The sequence below is a fragment of the Anguilla rostrata genome, chromosome 2 (genome assembly GCF_018555375.3).
Source record: "Anguilla rostrata isolate EN2019 chromosome 2, ASM1855537v3, whole genome shotgun sequence".
NCBI lineage: Eukaryota > Metazoa > Chordata > Actinopteri > Anguilliformes > Anguillidae > Anguilla > Anguilla rostrata.
The window spans coordinates 32,335,579-32,355,263 of NC_057934.1; the positions used below are offsets into that span (position 1 = coordinate 32,335,579).

At 44.8% G+C, this 19,685-nt stretch overlaps 1 protein-coding gene across 1 annotated transcript in view; it reads right to left on the reverse strand.

Moving 5' to 3' along the window:
- LOC135247804 (protein FAM171A2-like) overlaps positions 1-19,685 on the reverse strand; it is a 50,362-nt gene that overhangs the window by 24,605 nt on the left and 6,072 nt on the right. Inside the window, exons 2-3 of the mRNA XM_064321658.1 lie at positions 9,059-9,286; positions 4,344-4,436 (exon numbers count right to left, since the gene is read on the reverse strand). Of these exons, the coding sequence (XP_064177728.1) occupies positions 4,344-4,436; positions 9,059-9,286 (321 nt within the window). The remainder of the gene's footprint in view (positions 1-4,343; positions 4,437-9,058; positions 9,287-19,685) is intronic.

Sequence of the window (19,685 nt, forward strand, 5' to 3'; positions counted from 1 at the left end):
CATTTACTAGAAGGTGCAGCGGGACGTCAGCCGTTTTTTGACCTTCGGGCGTTTCCCGCCAGACGGGTTCAGCGGGGAAGTGAACCGCGTTCGTCTAGTGCCCTTTTTTGTAACTGCGATGGTGAGGTGGACCACTGGCTCAAAGGCTGGGCCACAGGTCACGGGCTGATGGATGTGTCCCATCAGTCATCTGGACAGGCCGGCCTGGGGCACGAGCAGACCTCGTGGTGGTGTCGTCAGTGCCCTCAGAGGGGTCCCGACTGCGGGCACAGACAGATGATGACATCACTCCACGGTTCCAGCACTCCCAGCATTCCCAAACGGCTCAGTTACAGGACCTACGATTTCAACACGCTCTGCGCAGAGGCGTTGTCCAATGAGACACACTCGCTTCGCCCCTTTCCCTCCCCCCACCGTTATCTCTCCCCCATAAACCACACGCTGCATTCGGCCATCCCCGATAATTACGCCGCACTCTCGTGAGGGCTCAGCAGACACGATGAGGGGCCTCGAGCCGTTGCCTCAGACGGCTTTCGAACGGGAATCTGTTACACGGAGCGGGGGGGGGGGATTGATTGATCTCTTTCTCTCCGAGCCGTCTCTGTGCCCGCCGACTGGGATCGAGGGTCCTGAGGTCAGACACGCCTGCTCTCCGAGCACGGAGAGGAGAGAGCGTCCGTAGCTCCAGACCACAACGCGGGGCTCGCACGCCACGCCGCATATGGCCAGCACTGGCGGGGAGCGCTCGAGTCGGGCGCTAATAAAAATCCGTCTTCATTAGCGGCGCTAACGCCAAACCGAGGCTCCCTGGAAGCGGGCGCTGCGGGGGACGGGAGCAACAAAGAAAGCTCCTGCGACAGCATTCCCGCAAATTCCGCAGAGTGAAAAACGCTGATTTTAAAGAATCGCGCCTGTTCCACGGCGGCAGGGCGTGATGGCCAACTGGCTCGCGTATGCCCGACGGCACCTGGTAATGAAACACGATGTGTCATAAAGGAAAGGGAGGGTTTCTGCGCAGCCCTCAAATGTAGGAAAGAGAGGGTGTCTGCGCAGCCTTCAAATGTAGGAAAGAGAGGGTGTCTGCACAGTCCTCAAATGTAGGAAAGAGAGGGCACCTGCAATCATTTTGGCCTGATGTTCCAATGGGTTATATGGTGTGACTTTTATTTTAAAACACAGCAGACTAAGCATACTTATCACACCAGATCCAAGGCAAGAGAAAAGCAATTACCTGGCTGTTTGTCTGCAACAGAAAGACAGCTGAACTCAAGTTCAGCCGGCGAGCAGAGGCTCGGAGGCGTATTTGTATTCTTCACAGAAGGGCACGCAGTACCGCTGGTTGTGTGTGTGCTACGTGTGTTACACTTTGTTCTGTAACCACAAAATACATCCGCAGAATAGTGCACATATGTAATAAGATATAGAATATGTGAAACCAACCAATTACTCCACTGACACAAGAAGCAATTCTAAACAGAAACTCAAGTTTATGCTCATGCTCAAGTTTATCATCATGTTCTAATCTCCGTTGTGTTCAAAATGGCCATATGGTGCAGGCAAGGAAGGGCGTAGCTGCCTTTTACACTTGTCTACTGCGCCGAAAGCTCTCTCTTCTCACACGGGGGATTTCTAGAGCTTTCACTGGTGCGCTCGCGCAACACATTTCCTGCCACAGTCGCCATGGCAACTGCTGCAATCCCGTAAACTGTGCTTTATGCACAGATTCTTTCACCTGTCCCCCCAATTCACACATTACACGCGAAGGAGTATGTGAGGTACAGAGCCGGGTCTTACTGGCATAAAAAGAATGAGACAGTGGACAGAGCGTCGACGACCTCGCATGCCACTCAGGCATCCGCTATCCGTGTGACTTTCCACTGAAACCACCTCATTTTGTACATTTTAGCAGAGTCGTTTTGTGCCTTTGTAGGAAAAATTTCAGCTTATTTATGCCACGTACGCATATTTTTGATGTATATTTGTAATTATGTGATGTAATTGGGACATAATTCCATGAAAATATCCAAAATATGCAATAATGGCTTATGAAAATGTGTGATCTCGTTAGAATGGCAAGAATATGAAATGGTTCAGGATTTGGCAATTCAGTGCAAATACCTGAATAATGCGATAATCTATTATGCAAATAAGTGGATTCTACTGCATTACCAGTGCTATGAATTGGTAATATTGTTTCATATTGCTAGATAGAAGGTTAATACCAAGATTGTACTAGTAATAAACTAAATAGTAAGCCAAGAATTAAAGAGAATATTTTGCTTTAAACATATCCAGAACTTTACTGTTTATTAAGAGTTGCAAAAAAAAGGCATATTAGGGGAAATTGTTGCCCCTTTTGCAGAGGACCCCTAGTTTATCATCCAAACATCCTCACTTTTCCCCAATAATTTACGATATGCCAGGGGTGATACCACACATATTAATATAAACAAGACAATGCTACTTATATAACCCTTGTGCAGATACTTAACCCCTCTTTCCCAACAGCTTGCTGTGATTTGCTGTAATGGCCTGGACGGGCTGATGCTGAACAATCATCTGTATTATGATTGTTTGGTTTTGCATTTATAGGCCAAATACAGCATGAGCCCTGGCTCAGACTAAATAAAGAGTGCACTTAGAAACAGAAGAGGGCACAAGCTGGTCATATGCCCTGTGATACAACTGTTCCTCTGCCTATTCTTACCCAAGTCATCACATGCTCAACCAAAGTAACCACAAATGACTACACAGCTAGTGAGGGTCTTCATAACATCTCAACCAATCACACAGCTTCTGATAGAGAAATAGACTGGAAACTTGGAGGTACTAAGAAGCCCTCTGGAAGTGAGAAAGAAACCCCACATACTATAATATGAGAGCGAGTCAGAAAATTACTGTGGCTTTCCTGTACTAGCAGGTAAATCAATCTTGGACTCTGATTACCAAAATAGACCCACACACAGAGGAGGCCGACATCCCACTTGGCTGCTTGTGTTGGTTGCCATGACAACAACATCGCTATTGAAAGTGGTGCCGACACGTTCAGTGGCCTGCGGGTCACATGGGCGCGCTTGGTATGAAAGCCTTTGGGGACAAACGGTGAATCACAGGGAGAAAGCGGGCAGCACACTGAGGAGAATAATCCCATTAGCATATGTCCGAACACTGCTCCCTTTGAGGGCGCTAATGTAAGTCAATACAACAGCTAAAGAGCAGAAGAGTGTACCAAATTACCCACCCTCCGCACAGCCGGTCAAAGACACTGGGACCATTGAGGAGATAAGGGCTGCACGTCTGTGAAACTTCTGTTCAACTGCCTTCCCCACTGAAGAAAGAGCGCTCCATTTTGCCACCGCAAATTAAGTCACCATGTAGCTTGCCAAGGTGAATTATAGCCATAAAAGGCGACATTTGACTAAACAGAGACATGATAATGAAGAATGATCTGCACTCCATTGATCGTGACAATCATATTCCAGGCTGGACGTTACTACTGCAGATGCGTGACCTGAGACCGGTTTTGAAACCGCAACATCTTTGAGGTGACAGAGACACCAGGGGAAACATTCCCTCAGAACAGCCATTTGCATCACTGTCATTATGAACCACTCATATCACAATGTAATGACTAAATGCCACCATTAATCCATATCAAGTCCTAAAATCAACACAAATCCATAAAAGAGAGCCAAAATGTCTTTCCTGTTCCTGAACGAGTACGTCTTTGCAAGCCATTAGCCCACGCAAATGAATTTAAAGTGGCATTAACAGCACATTTTCTCACAATGGCTTGAAAAGACCTCAGAGCAATTCTGTGTTATCTGGGGCAAATTAAAACCTTTAGTGGCGTCAGCTTCTTCATACAGACAAAGGTCTTCCCACTGTATGTGATATCAGTGTTTAGTATCTCCAGCTTGTTCAGCAATAAGAGCCGTTCATGAATGTTGCAGTAGGGACGCTCTCATTGGAGGAGACGGCGTGGCTCTGGTGGAATCCCTCTCCCCGCGAGGCAACGTCAGCCAGACCGCCCCCCATTCCGACCCTGGCCTTCCTTGTCACGGCCCTACCACAGCCTAATGGAGAGAACCCCCTTGTGCTTTAGACCAGTACAGTGCAGCTCTTAGACTGCCTGGACTCTGGAGGCTGCGGTTGACCACCGACAGACAGCAGCACCGTCAGCTGTGCAGTCAGGCCGTCCGTGGAAAACACCGATTCCGTATGTGTAACCCTCCTGCCGAGTCAAACCTCACTTCAAAACAGCAGGGACGCTCTCTGGATCGTCTGCATTTCCTGGTTTGATTGGTGCAGAAGAGGTTGGAGAAGAGGCTGCGGGCGCTCACCTGGTGACCCTAGCAGAACCTGGACCACGTCGTCGTACAGGATGAGGGTGGCCGGTCTCTGGGGGAGGAGGTAGAGGCTGACGGACGCATACACTGAAAATGAGAGGACATCACAAACGTAGGTTAACACTTCGGGAAAGAAGCCCATCACACAATCACCGCTCAACCTGTGCAATCAAATCAAAGACAAACAAAAAGTTTAACCCTCCAGCTACCACTATTATCTGTGGCCACTGGAGACAGTGTCTACATAAAACAAATGACTATAATCTGAATTTGCTGAAAGGATGAAGGGACAGAAAGTAAGCTATATGATACTGAAGTGAACACATAGCCTTCTGATTGGGCAACAGCCAGGAAGGAGTGCAGAACACAGCTGAAACATGCCTCTGATTAGGCTGCTCTATTCTGGCTCCACCTCCATCAGCACTGTAGCGCATAATTAAATCTGTTTCCAGTCATCTTCCCAAAAGACTCCTTCCTTTGCAGAACAAGAGATAATCAGAGACAAGCCATGGTTTGATGTGCGACTTCCGTAAAGAAACTCACGCAGAGCTGGTCTGCAAGGCTGTCGCTGGGCCCGGCTGAGCCCGTCGCTGAATGTTTGGCTATTGTGTTCACGAACAATAAGCGCTTTCTGGAGCGCTTCCCCGCACTCTGGGCTTTTGAGTGTACCCGCGGGCAATCTTGCCCCTTTTGAGCTGGGTGCGCTGGGGCAGCCACGGGCGCGCTCATCAGTATGCTGTGCCAGCGGTCTGATTTCTGCCCGCTGTAAGCCAGGCCGTCACGTACCAAGGAAAAGCGCCATCAATGGCCTCGGCATGGGAGAAGCGCTCCGAGTCGTGACAAAAAAAAATTCATGTACCGCCGGGCGCTCCCGCCATTCTGTCAAAAACTGCTTTTAGAAAAAAAAAAAGCAATTCATTGTTTAGGATTCCAAGTACGTTCCCCGAAAACTCAAAATTATTAAAGTGTGCGACACCCTGCAAATGGCTGAAGAAGAAATCGGTCAACGCAACAGGGGCCTGGGGATCGATGTCTGAGAAATCGCTTGTGACGGGGAGGCCGAACTGGCTGGATATGCTGTCAGCAACTGCCGCCTGTGAGAGGAATTTAAACTGACACATACACTGCACGATTCAGGCTAAAGCAAAGCTCTATTCTTAGTGTAAGCAAACAGCGGGAGCTCAAAGTCTCCAAGCCCTTCTCAGACACAGTTCACAGTATTACACTGCTTGTATTATCAATTGATTTATATAGAGACAATATTTTTCCACACTATTAATTTTGTGCAGTTTGGAAAATACCAAAGCAATTTGTGGTCAAGTGTTTCCAAGTACCTTTGCTCAACGATATGACAGTGGCACGTTGTTGGAAAAACAAACCTGCAACCACCTAGTTGTAATTCCACACCCTTAACTGCTCGAACACACCGCCACCTGCAGCCTCGTACCGCGGGCTGTGCGATTGAACCGCGTGGGTGGGAGATCCAGGGCTTTGCCTTCCAGAAACTTCCCTGCTGGTGCTGCTGGCAGACTGACTTGCTCTCAGAGACACAGCGTGTTGCTCTGGCTGTGAGAATTAGGACAAGTGCGTTCGCACAAAGTGAAACAGGTGCTGGGAACGGCGAGCAGACAGCCCTGTTATTTAATATTGCAATCAGCAGGGAAGATGGAATTTTGCAATTGTGAGAAAATGACAGCTTGTAGACCCCAGAGGCCCAGGGCAGGGAAACAAAGAGCTCGATTTCCTAATAAACGAGGTACTAGAGAGCGCTGTTAAGAAACATGTTATGCGTTGAGCAGAACCTGAAATGACAGTCAAACGACCAGAAATTCAAGACGACATTCGACACGCTGAATTCAAACATCATCCGAGGCAACGTGCTAAAAGGCAAGGCCAGCGAGAGTAAGTGGGTAATCACATGCAAAGCAGTAAATTTGTAACTCGTTTAAAGAAATTTTCTACACATATTCCATAAAACTATTAGCAAGATATTACTGTCAGGATGAAGAGTAACATTTCTCATGGTCGTTATGAAATATTTTCATCCCCTCTCACTGAAGACCTATAGCATAAAAGGGCATCCAGTGAATATACACAGGTCTCTGGTCTCTGTTCCTAATTAACTGATGCTATTGATTGGTTGGGGAACGGAATCACCCTATTATTCAAGGTATACCTCAGCTGCTGGCTGACAGAAATAAATTTAAGGGTGAAAGCCTACTCTACTGAAGCACTGTTAATGCCCATTAACCTGAGAGCAGTGTTTAAAGAACATAAATGGCTATACGGTGTCCACTACCAGTTTGTTTCCCTTATATTGTAGTGAAAGCAATCCTCATTCTACGACACATCCATTAAATTATTTATTAGCTTTGTAGAGGCCCATATCCACAGTGCAATTTATATTACGCACCTTGAAATAAAAAGTGTAATGTCTCACCTGGGATTCAAACCAATAACCTGCAGGTTGTGGGCATAATCCCAAACAACTAAGGAACCTTGCTTCATATGAGCCTGATTTCCATGTGCATTCCATGTGCACATTTCCAAGTGTACAGTAAACAGTTACCCTCAGTCCTGATCGTACCATAACATAAAATAACATAATAAAGAGAACAGGCCATTCAGTCCAACAATGCTCACCAGTCCATTTAATTGCTCAATTGTACCTTGTGCTCTGATTACCTACAGGCTAGATAGTATCTAACACTGTATCAAACCTGGTCTAGAAAACCCCCAGAGTTTCTGCCGCTACTACATGACCTGGCAAGCTATCCCACACTGACTACTTTCTACATGATAAAAATGCTTCCTAATGTTGATGCAAAATTTACCTTTTGCTCATTTCCAACCATTTCCATTCTACTAACATAACTCCACATTAAGAATCTCTTGTAGTTACTTTGTTAATCCCCTTTATGAATTTAAAAGCCTCAATCATATCACACTGAGTCTCCTTTTACCAAGCTTGAAGAGATTAAGGATCTTAAGTCTTTCCTCATAGCTTTTATCTTTCATACCAGCAATCAATTTGGTTGCCCTTCTTTGAACCTTTTCCAGAGCTTCTATATCCTTCTTGTAGTGCCAGAGTTCAAAGTGCCAGAGATGCATTGGCTACCACTGCTAAGCTGCCCTGTTAAATCACATGTGTTTCAGGGCTTAAATGCCAATACCTCACCACCACTATTCTGTTTTGATGGCAACACATACTGCTCATGTCGGGAATGACGCCCTGCATTACCCATTTTTGCTCACAGGAAGTTTGTGCTGGACACAAGCAGCCCCCATGGAATAGTAAGTCATGCTTTAGCGAGGAGAGCATTTAATGGATTGGAGCCAAGAGAGAGGCTATCTACAAGTGGATGAAACAACAGTGAGCATCAGGGAAGTGTCATAATCTTTCAGGGAGGATTATCAGGCTAATATAGACTAATGAGGAAGAGACGGGCAGCAATAATGTGCTGTGGCTTCCAAGACCTGAATAACCAACGAAAGCTTCGCAAATGAGGATGTCTAAAAGGCCACAGAGATAAAATGTGTGTCGTAACAATACACTCGCACGCAGAGGGTCACTTTTTCCAAAAAGGTTGATTCAAACTTGCCGCGAGTTGCAACCATCGAGCGAGGACGCTCATCCACTGTCACATCACCCCGTCCAGATCCGAGGGTGGGTTCTACCTCCAGCGGGCAGGACCATTTAAACTATTTTACAACCCTGTGGGTGCAGACACCAAGGGGAACTTCCCAAATTGATGTCTTGTGTCAGCAGTAGAGAAACGCAAAAGTCAGAGATGCAACACGATGCTGTATTACCAGCAGAAGCATCATCTCTAATATTTAGCCTGACTGGAGACACGATTGCTGCTTTGAGCAGGAGACGTGCGTGTAATTTGGTCTGTGGGGACGAGTTCCGTCATCTGCGCGGCCACAAAAATCAGTCCTGTTGTTTAATGTCGCTCAAACGAATAGCATTTGTCTGGGTCACAAAGCTGAGGATGTCTGCTGCTAAACATGGCAGGCACAGTTAAGTGGCTTCCAGCTGTTCTCAGCAACAGCCAAATCACCGGCGCGGGGAACCTTCCAAGGCAAAAAATAAATACGACAGCAACTGGTGGAGATCGCGTGGGAGCACGTGAATGCGGTGACGGCGTCGGTCGAAGCCTGCAGAGGACGCGCCGGGCGCGGTGACTGACGGCACCGCGGCGGTGAGAGGCGGAGAGCCGGAGTGATAAGGGGACGTCTGCTCTTTGATCAAACCGCCAGCGGCTCGCAGCTCGACGCCTCAACGCGCGGACGGCGGAAATCTCCATCCGAGTCCACCACCCCCATTCCGCTTCCTCGCCGATGCTGTGATATATTCTAAACCAGAAACGCATTTACCGCTTTACCGCTGTACGTAGCCGCTAGCGTTCTGTCCTCTGGGCGCCTGCTGTGATGACAAAACGCACGGTTCTGTTTCCTGGATAGCATCTGCTTTCACGTCAATTATCACAAACAAAAATAGCTTAACTCTGCAATTAAAAAATAACAAAAACTTCAAATGATTTCACAGTTTACCTCGCATGGTTAAAATTTGTTATGTGTTATGTGGAATTTTTTCGAATTGACTCATAGAGGACATAGACATTTAAAAAAAAAAACACAGTTCCTACTGCCAGCACTCCTTTTCTCACAGACTCCACAAACAGGCTTTGAGAAGATTCACTTACAGGGTATGCGGTTGGCATGCCAGGGGGCAGAGTTGGTGACGTATCCCTGCTTGAATGCTGTGACGATGACCCACGTCCCCGGATGGTACTGGAAAGTAACCGTGGCAACCCCATCACTGCCCGCCCTGCTGGATGCCAAGGTGGACTGGTTGCCGTAAACCTCGATGGCGGCATCAGGCAGAGGGGAAAGGTCACTGTTGTCAAAAACTCGAACTCTGATCAGCACATCTGAAGTGAAAAAGAAGACAGGACCATGATCAACACAATCTCATCCCTTTTTAGCATTTACGCAAAGGGTTAATTGTACTGGCATATCCCTCTTGTTCCTGTCTGTGACCTGGTTGGCTTTAACCCTTTCGCATAGATGCCAAATATGGCCAATCCTCTTTCTGTAGTGTCATATTTAAGGCTCTATATCTCTGAATGTGAGCATCACTTGTACAAATTATAATACTAATTTAGTTTAGTATATTTTCATAATTTAGGTACAGATTAAGTGTCACAAATACACAGAAATCTAGGTAAGAATACAAAAATGAAGTTGTTCTCCTATAGTGAAATACAGATTCACAAATGTAAAACCGGTAAGGCTACATTTCCTGAATCATGAACACCTTGACCAGAAGTGCGCAAAATCTGATGGTGATATGCAAAACTATGAAAGATCTATGAAGCAAAATGTAAGCAGTCATTATACTCGTGTCCCTTAGTGTTTCCAAATCTAGGGGAATTTTACATTCATCTAGCACATGTCAGCACACAGTAAATTTGAATAAGTACTTTCCATGCCCATGAAGACACTCATGTACAATAAAAATGTAATACTCCACCATCAGAAAAATGCTGCCAACGTTCTAGTTTCATGGCAAATCAGTGCATTAAACACAACGTATGTCTGAGCCACCTACGAACGCTTGTGCTATGCTATGTGAAATGTCCTCATTAGAGAACCTCTTGAAAGTCACTAAGTTTCATTGTGAGTGGTATGAATTCTGACAAAGATAGCCACGGATTGTCAAAGACAGTAATATTAAATATTACATACTTCGTAGCTGATATTGATAGTAGAATGACATGCCATTGTCCAGTTTGTCAAGTTTGGTCAGTGTAGTTGCAGATGAGACTGGACTGGACGTGCTTGTTAAATGGACGAAGTACCCGACAATAGTGGTACTTAGGAACTGTATTTGCCATCACTGTAGTGTATCCTGTACTAATAAAGCTAGAACAGAGTTTTATTTGTTTCCACTCATTGCTTGGCTGCAGAAGCAATGAATGTCTAAGCTGAGCAATCCCAGGACGCCGGTGTCCAGGCCACTAGAGGGCTTGCAGGAAGGAGTTAAAACAAAGGTATTTGGAATGTTGTCTCATCCACTTCACACAGAGATGAGTGATGCCTTTTTTGTGCACCTCCTTCAATTGGTCTGCTTTGGCAAACGATTCCTATTAGATTTGCTTGCTTGCATAAAATGAGTCATGACAGGTATTTTTGTAGCAAGATTAAAAAGTGTTTATGGAACTTGGTAAAGCAAAACTCTGCTTAAATCTAGGATTCAACTACATAGAAGTGACTCAGACATTGCAGCCAAAACACGATGAAAACAGCCTTTTCAATGCAATACACTTACAAGTACCCAAGCAATGACCTGGTTCATCAATACTGAAACCTATAGTGAGGGCATTCACCCTCGGACACACCCATAGCTTTTCACTGGGCTGAATTTGTCTGGCATTAGGCCTATATTATGTGGGGAATTTCCTTTCATGTCCTGACTACCTTTGCTTCCCTCTTTCAGTGACGGTAGACACAACTGTATGAGAAAAGGTTATGGATGAATAATGCTCCAAACAGTGGTAAGCCTTTGAACCTGTTAATGAAACAATCACATTTCCAGATTTAATTCACATGCGCCACTACCCTTGGGAACCTTTTGTTGTTGATTCTAAATGGGTCACATGTTGCCATGGATACCAGCGGAGCCGGTAACCCTTGTATGCAGTTACGTGCCAGAAAGACTAACTGGTAACTGTCTCCACCCGGCCTTAAATTCAGATCTCCTCATGCTCTCCGTATATGAAGCTCCTTTTATCTCCCCCATATTAGCACCGTAGCAGTCAGCACAGAGTCTCAGTCATGCAAAGGTGACCTAATGCACCTCCTTCACGGAAGCACAAAGCAGCAAAATAAACACATCCTCTGTAACCAATCAATTCCAGCGAAACCTTTAATCTTCCGAGTGTCCGATCTTGCGGACCTATGGCAGCTGTGCGCTACAGCGAGGAACGAGCCGGGCTTCAGCACGCCTGCTGACACGGGGGGTGAAACGGCTCTGCTGGGCAGTCCTGAATGACTCAACTTACAGGAATACTGCACCGCGGTCACGTTCGCAGGCGCTCACCATCAGCACTTCCTGTGCTAATTTACCCGTCAAACTCTCAACACAAGAGGGCAAATGTCGACTTTCTTCCCCCACGCTAATCTCTTTCACTTTAAGACCGGGGCTCATGGATTACCTTCGTGAAGATGCAGGTTGCAACATCAAAAGAAGAACAAGCCCAGGCCGCCTATAGGAGAAATTGCTTTCAAGTTTGCGTGCAGCCTTAGAATCCGCTTAATTGCATAAAGAAAATTAACTGATGACCAGGTGACACTCAGGCATCCGCTATCCAAATGATTTTCAGCAGAATCCACTTATCTATACATTTTTGAGGTTTTGTGTCTTTGAAGGGCAAATGTCAATGTATTTTTGCCACATCTGCCAACTTTTATTGTATATTTATAGAATAGCTATGCACTGCAATTGGACATAGTGAACATAATTCCATGAAAATATCCACAATATGTGCTAATGGTTTATGCAAATATGCAATCTCTTTACAGTTGAATGAATGGAAAGCGATTTGGGAATTCCATGCAAATACCCAAATTATGCAACAACCTGCTATGCAATTAAATCAATTCTACTGTATTAAACTACACTGTTCTGCACATTTGTGTAAATTGAACTGAGAACTAAAATTCTAGAAAGCCTTTAAAATTGTGTAGGGTGCAAGCATGATTTGAGTGAATGTATAAACATGATTTATATACAAAAAGATGGCACTTATTTGGATTCATTAAGTTAAAAGGTTAATTAATATTGTACCCTACGTTTTGAGCAACCAAAATGAAATCAATTTCAAGACAATACCAAATTGTTATTATTATTACTATTATTATTATTACAATTCCAAAGATCACTATTTCTGAAGAAAGACACCTTCACAATGTGTAAATCCTTCAGCATAGGCTATACCCCCCCACTTCTGGCACCCTTCAATAAATATTTAAATTGGTCCATTTTTTTAGCCTACATCTCAAAGCATTGTGGTGGTCTCCTGAAGACCAGAACTTTACAATTCTAAATGTAGCTAAATATAGTTGACGGTGGCAGTAAATCCGGACCGACCGCAGTCGCTGTCACACAAAGTCACCACCTAAGCCTTATTTTGAGCCAGGAAAAACCCTGTAAACTCAGGGAAAGTTGCCCGTTAGCCTGGAAGCGCTTTCAGACAATGACAGGAAATGTTCCAAGGACCTCATTCCTGTAAGAGGCTTTGCAGAGCGTTGAGTTGGAGGCCACGGAGCTGAATCCACTAACCATAGACTCAGCAAGCCAACCTCAGACCGATAGCCCCAATCAATCATTTCTAAAGCCTGCGTCTTTGGATTGCCGTTCGCACACTGAACCTTACGACTCTTCAAAGGTCCCATCGATTGCAGACTAAAAGGTGCTTGGATGGCTTTAATTGAGTGGGGGAATGAAGACCCCATGGGGAGAATCAGGAGGACTACATTGTGCTTGCGGTTTTCTGGCGACTAGGGATTATGAGGTTGCTTAAATGTTAAATATCTCCTTCAATCCCCCAAGATGGCGTAGCAGATCCGCGCCGACTGTGGGCTCTTCGGACATGCTGCACTGCGGTCTGAGAGGCTCTTCTGTAGGAGAACATATATGACAGAGCATCACAGCTCACGTTTAGAAACACTGGGCTTAGTCCTCTCTGCACCATGCTACCTGCTTTTCGCTGCTTTTTGTTTCCCCTGATTGATACCCAAAGCAGAAGCACTGTGGGCAAGGAGAAGAGTTTCAGGAGGCAAATCACCCAACCCCCCGCTCCGTCACTGGCTGGAAAGGCTCAGCGATGAACAAGTGCCCTCCAGGGGCAGCAGGCACTTCGGGGCAGGGGCGCACAGTGACAGGAAGGAGAGGAGCAGGCTGCAGTGGCAGGGAAGTGTGGGTGATCAGCTCTGGGGGTCAGTTTTGGGAACAGTTCTGAGTACAGCCGATTCCAGATTTGCATGAGGTCAAATCAAACCAACAACAGCCAAGATGAAACCAACATCACACATAATAAAGCACCAGTTGTTGTTTACCCAACTGCGTGAAGCATTTACGGAATTTTGCATGTTACTCTTTATATAGCTACATATTTCTGCGAGTCCACTGTGAAGCTGCCTAAGCAGTAGTGCAGTGTGGATATTTGAATACTGGCCACCTCATGCCACCTTATATCAACTCCTGCATGGTTTTTACTTCCCTGACAGCATTTAAACCGGTGCCATGATTGTTACAAGAATGAGAGATTGTCAGTAACTAGATTGTACAAATACAAAATTGTACAAGATAATGTGAGGTTGAATGGGTGTCTTCTGCTTGACCATCCCTCTTGAAGAACAAAGCAACATCAAAACCCATGGTCTCCCAATAGCCTATTAGAAATAAAGGATGAGATAAAATATGACGCGCTACATTCATACAGCATGGAAGTACCTCTCCACATAACATGTTCTTGCATTTGTATTTTCTGGCTTGCAAGTTAAGTGGCGCCTAGAACTCACAATTAAAAGTATTGTAATTAATCATTTTAATAGTCTACAAATATATAATATGGCAGACTAGCCTATATTTTATGACCGTGTTCATTTGCATTACTTCTAGTAAACAGCCCAATAAAGAGAACTTTGGAGGTAACTATTTTCAACAATCACCGTAATTTGCAGCACCTAGCAGCCCCTCTCCTCTCCACTTCAACACTTTGTTCAACAAGCTTTAGTTAAGCTGGAGTCTCCAGTAACTGCCGAAGGGAAGGAGGGGTCCACTGCGGTGACAAAACAAAAGGCAACTAACTAATCCAAGATTTAGGTCACTACAGACGATTCCAGTGGGGGTTGCTGTGGGGAATGCCAGGGATTATGGTGATACTGTGCCCCCCTTAGTGGTATGAGCTCAGCATATTTCCTTCCTGCAGCAGAAGCAGACTGATCCAACCTATTTTACATTTTAATTATCTCAGTTGGGCTATTTTAGACTTTAATTAAAAGCAACAACAGTAATCACAGGACGATCTCTCTCGCTGCTCGAGGAGCACGGCCCTGCAGTTTGGCGATAGCAGACGAAGAACGGCTCCCATTTTGGAATTCTCCAGAACTGTGACCACACGAGTCGACGCATTACCAAATACTGTCGCACCATCCGCCGCTGATGAAATCCAGCGACTCCAGCGAATCGCTTAGTCACGCAATGACACAGCGACGATTCATTGACTGGATGATTTCAGATGGAGTAATAACCGGGCAGGGCTTGGTTCCGTGGAATAGCTGTACACGGCTACCAGACTCCCTCTCTGCCTGGAGGTCTCATAGGAATGACCCTACAGTAACAGTCCCATAGAAACAGACCCTACAGCCTGAATGTACTGTAATACCACTAACAGTGAGAGAAGCCCAGACTTCTTGCTTCCATCCCAGACGTCTCAAGCTGCGGTCTGCACTGTCCCCAAGGGCTGGAGGGTTTAAAGGAGTCTGCTTCAGCTGTAATGAGCGCTACACTGAGGCGTTTGACACACCTAGGTAGGCTTGTCCTTCCTTGGTGTCCATCCGTTAGCCTCCTGGTCACAGAACGCTCAGGTTGTGGGTCTAATGTTAAACTTACACCTTTGAGTATCAAATAGCAACACAAATGCCTTGCAGCACCGCAGATCCTCCCTGAAATTCAAGCCAACACTACCACATTGTACCAATGTCTTCACCCGGTATTGCACATGCACACACAACTGTGCAGCACCACATACGTTCTTGGTGCTAGTATACATTCTCAGTGCTATCAAACCTTAACCACATTTCTTTTATTTAAAGGAGAGAAAATAGGCCAACCCCACGCTCGCCATGGTGCTACAGCAGGGGATCGGGCCCCCATCTGCTCAGGGGAGTCGTGTACGACTAGAGAGTCAGCCACTCCACGGACTGTGCCTCCCGCCTCGCAACCTTTTCCCGCGTTGCTTAAGACAATATTAGTCTTCAGTCTGGCAAAGAAAAAAATTCTGACAAGATTATGCCAATGATGAAGAAACACTTCCATTCTGTACCGACATGCAGATGGATAGAATGTGAGTTTGAAAATATATTCTGTCGAGACATCAGAGCAAACAAATAAAAACAGATTTCTTCACCGAAATGCTAAAGAAGAAAAGGACTTCTCAAGAAAATATGCCATTGTTCATTCCTTTCCTCCCAATTCCAAGTCACACGACGTGTTTTCACTCTGCCTGTGAGCTGGACTTCCTCTTAAGTAGGACATCTACCACTGTGATGGACAAAAGGCACGCTGGCACACAGAGGCTTCTCAGAGCTGCACGTGACTGAAGCCGATTCGGCAGGATCTCTCCATGGAGGACAGTTACCAGCCTCTCATACCTCAGAATGGCCCTGACCTGCCATTGATAAGGTTACAATGCGAAACACACCACCTGTGCTGTAACACACAGGGAGCGCACAGGCGAACTACGTTTTCAGCTCCCCCTGACAGAGCCAGACTAAATGTCTTGCCGGGCTGATAGAACCTGTCCTTCCATACCAAACGCAGCGATGATGAACCATTTTATAATTCTTCTTTTTTGAAGTTGGTTTTCAGTTCCAGGAGTAGGCCTATTTCACACGTTTTGAAGCAGGTCGCTCTGTGGGAAAGCGAATTTGAAGCCAGGCTTCACACTGTGATTAGCGGCTTCTCGAACGGTAGGTGAACAGAGCCTCAAATAACCGGGTGGCAAGACAAAGTTTAATTTAGAGCATGATCGCTTGCTCGAGTTCCCGTTTCCCCGGATTTATCTCCCTCAGTCGCTGTCACCACAGTCACAAGCTGGTGATGTGACGAATGCAAATTGAATGCTTCCCGAAGGGAGCTGAGCACTCACTACCTGCCTCGAAGTAAAACTCTTTGACTTCATGGTTCCATCATGTGAAGGTTCTGGCCGTCCAGAAGGATCAAACCTATTCCACACATGGCCTAACCTCACTTGTCAGCTTGACGCCAAAATGTGTTTTGACACAAAATGTTTATTTGTTTTTTTAAAACTACAAAACAATGTTACAAAAATGTATCAAAATATTTTCATAGGAGGGAGACCAGGATGTATTTTGAGTATTTTTGAAATATAAAAATGCTTCTTTCAGAAAGTATTCGAATTACTTAGCCTAAATTTTTCCAAGATCACAAAATACACATTACAAAACACAAAAAATATATTTGAAATACATATTTTTAATACATGTACTGTAATTCAATTACAGCCCATCACTGCTGGTCAGGCTTAAATGAGCCTGATAGACATCTATCCCAACAAACTACAGAGAAGCACTTTGCTAATAAACCACTGGCGAGTTACCATTTCTGAGAAATCAGAAATAGTGTAGAAAATCTTGTGTAGGCGGGATTCCAAGTGCAGGCAGCGATTCAAAGCTGAAATACTCTCTGGTGGTGCTTCAGTTAATGGTGCACACATTAGCCACTCTTTCAGGTTCATAATAACTACCCAGTAACACGATTCACTCAAACAACAGGTAGGATTACTTTGCTACCTAAGAATTAGGCTAACATATGACATTAACATTAACATATGAATTAGGCTACATGAGACTTGCCACTAAATGACTGGGGAAACACCTGTTTGCAACACCTTTTACTGCTTTCTATGAGACTCAAAGGTCTCCAGTGATTCAAAACAATATAAAACTGTCCAATAATAACATTCATTTACACTGATGCTTAGACCATCATATGCAGCTGATGAACCCTTTCCCTTCAAACATTTCACTAGTTCACTAGCAGAAAACAAAAGACACACAACCAAAATCAGGGCACTGTTGGATAATTATTTGATAACGCACTGCACACACCTTAAGCCAGACTTAATACTTCAAACTTTTCCTATATCCCGCCAGCAGGTCAGGACAGTTTTCAAGCAAAGATGTTGCAGTGGTTTCAGTTAGGGACGCAATGAATATTGTTAACCGGTACAACAGAAAAAAATCTTATGAATTCCCCAAATTAGCAGAACACAAAGTTATTATCAGCCAAGGATACTAGTTGAGCCAGAGGGGAGGAGCAATACAGAAGTCCTCTACATTACATTACAGACATTTAGCAGATGCTCTTATCCAGAGTGAATTACACAACTTTTTACATTTACATTGCATCCATTTATAGATATATTATATATATAGTAACTGATAAACTATATATAGCTTTATTTAGCTTTATCACAGACCATTTCATTCCCTGCTGTCTGCTGTTGACAGTCAAACAACCCAGAAAAACAGCCGTCAAGATGAAATTACCTGGCTGACTGCCAGTGTTGCCACGGCAGCCTAGTCCCGTACGGTCCACTGAAATCCAGGGCGGGGGGAAGACGAGGTGTTTTGGCCTGAGCCCGGCCCGGGATTCAACCTATATCCCCATTCTCACTTATTAACCTCTTAGTAAAGACAGTGATCCAAATGATTCCAGCAAACCCCATTAGGTCCCCTGGAAACAAGGTGGGCCTCTGAACGAGCTCCCCGCCGGAAAACAGGGAGTTGCTACATTTGAAGTCGATTTGCATCTCAAGCAGACGTAGTACTGCAGAGAGAGAGCTCTGCTGAACCGCTGCCCCCGGATCCTGTGCTGAGACCTGAGACAGGTGAGCAGGCCGAGCCTCGGCCATCTGCTCTCCATGCCGTATCCACACCTAGCGTGAAGCGGCCGGCTGCCCCATGGCTGAGCTCTGAGAAGAGACGGACGAGGGAGTTGGGTCGCGTACAGACCCTGCTTGTCCAAGTGGCCTGGCTGAATGCACTTGGGCAAGCACTGGGGAGACTGGGCTGAGCGTTAGCTCAGTCTGGGCAGCCTCAGAGCAAGCACTGCTTGCACCACATCGATGCTTACCCAACGGGCAGCGGTTCACCGCTACGGAGCTGCTAGCCTCAACTTGTAATGCCTCTGCAGAGGACCCATGGTACAATGGAAGACAAAAGAGCGATAAACATGGAAGACCCAAAAACAACCGGAACCAGACATCGCTCATGTAAAACTTACATTTCTGGTCTTGATTTTTTTTTGTTTAAAAGGCAGTTGCTTCAGCCATGGTTTTTGCAATGGCTACTGTGACGTCAGGGTCCAGGAGCTTAACAAGGCTGTCATGACACACTAGCAAAACATTCATTGATTTACATTCATTTTAAAAAGTAATTTATCTTGAATTTAGTTTGTTAGACGGCTATTGCTGGATTGGAATTTATTAGCATACAAGGTTACCAAGTTAGCCATCTGCGAACTAGCCACATTGGCTGCAAGCAAACAAGCCAACAACAGACAATAGACAAAAACCTAAAATACATAACTGGCTTAATGACACCACAGGGGTTCAGACCCATCCCTCCGATTGGCTCACTGGTTAGAATGCCTTTGCTGTGTAATATTAAATTTGTTGACATCTTAACTGCACTGTGCTATCTTAAAATCACGCTTTGCACAAAATGGAAATAGCAGAAAGAAAATACGCATACAGCCAAATAGGCCAAGAGCAGCGATAAATGTTGGTGAAAATGGTAACAGGTTAAAGCCAAACCTGACTGTATTCCACAGTGACACACAAAGTGGAACAGACATACAATGAAACCTTTGCATCTTCATATATTTCAAACTGTATGCAAAAAGAGAAACTGCGACAGCTCACCATACAGATAAGGGCAACAATGGCTTGGAAATGTTAGGTCATAATTTTTAAACTTAAATATTCATAGTTGGCTAAGATCTTTGATATGCTAAAAAAGACATTTTCAAGGAGAATTGAGAGCTCTATATGTATACAAAATAAATGTACTGTGTATTTTAAAAATACAGTGTATTTATAGAACTGGACAAACTGAAAATGAACAAGAAGTTTGTAAGCCGGCTTCTGAACAAACTCACAAATCCTGATTATACAGAATGCTGCAATTAGGCCTAATTAATAAACTCATACCGTTCATGCCAGGAAGTTATGAGGAAAATATTCTGTTTTATCTTAAATGTATCAGAAGCTGATCCAGACTCTTTCATGTTCAATCAACTGATGTACATTCTGTACTGCCAATATAAAAATGTTTTGTTTTCATATACAATTGTACAGCCTATGTTTCATCTTTATACATTACCTACATGCCAGTGTCAGCATTATCTGCTATGAGGTCTGTTGTATTACAGCTAACATTTGGCAATTAAAGAATGACATGGAATTATAGTGCTTTTTCTTTTTTTTTTTTAAAGCAACCCCTTGACTCTGCTAAAAT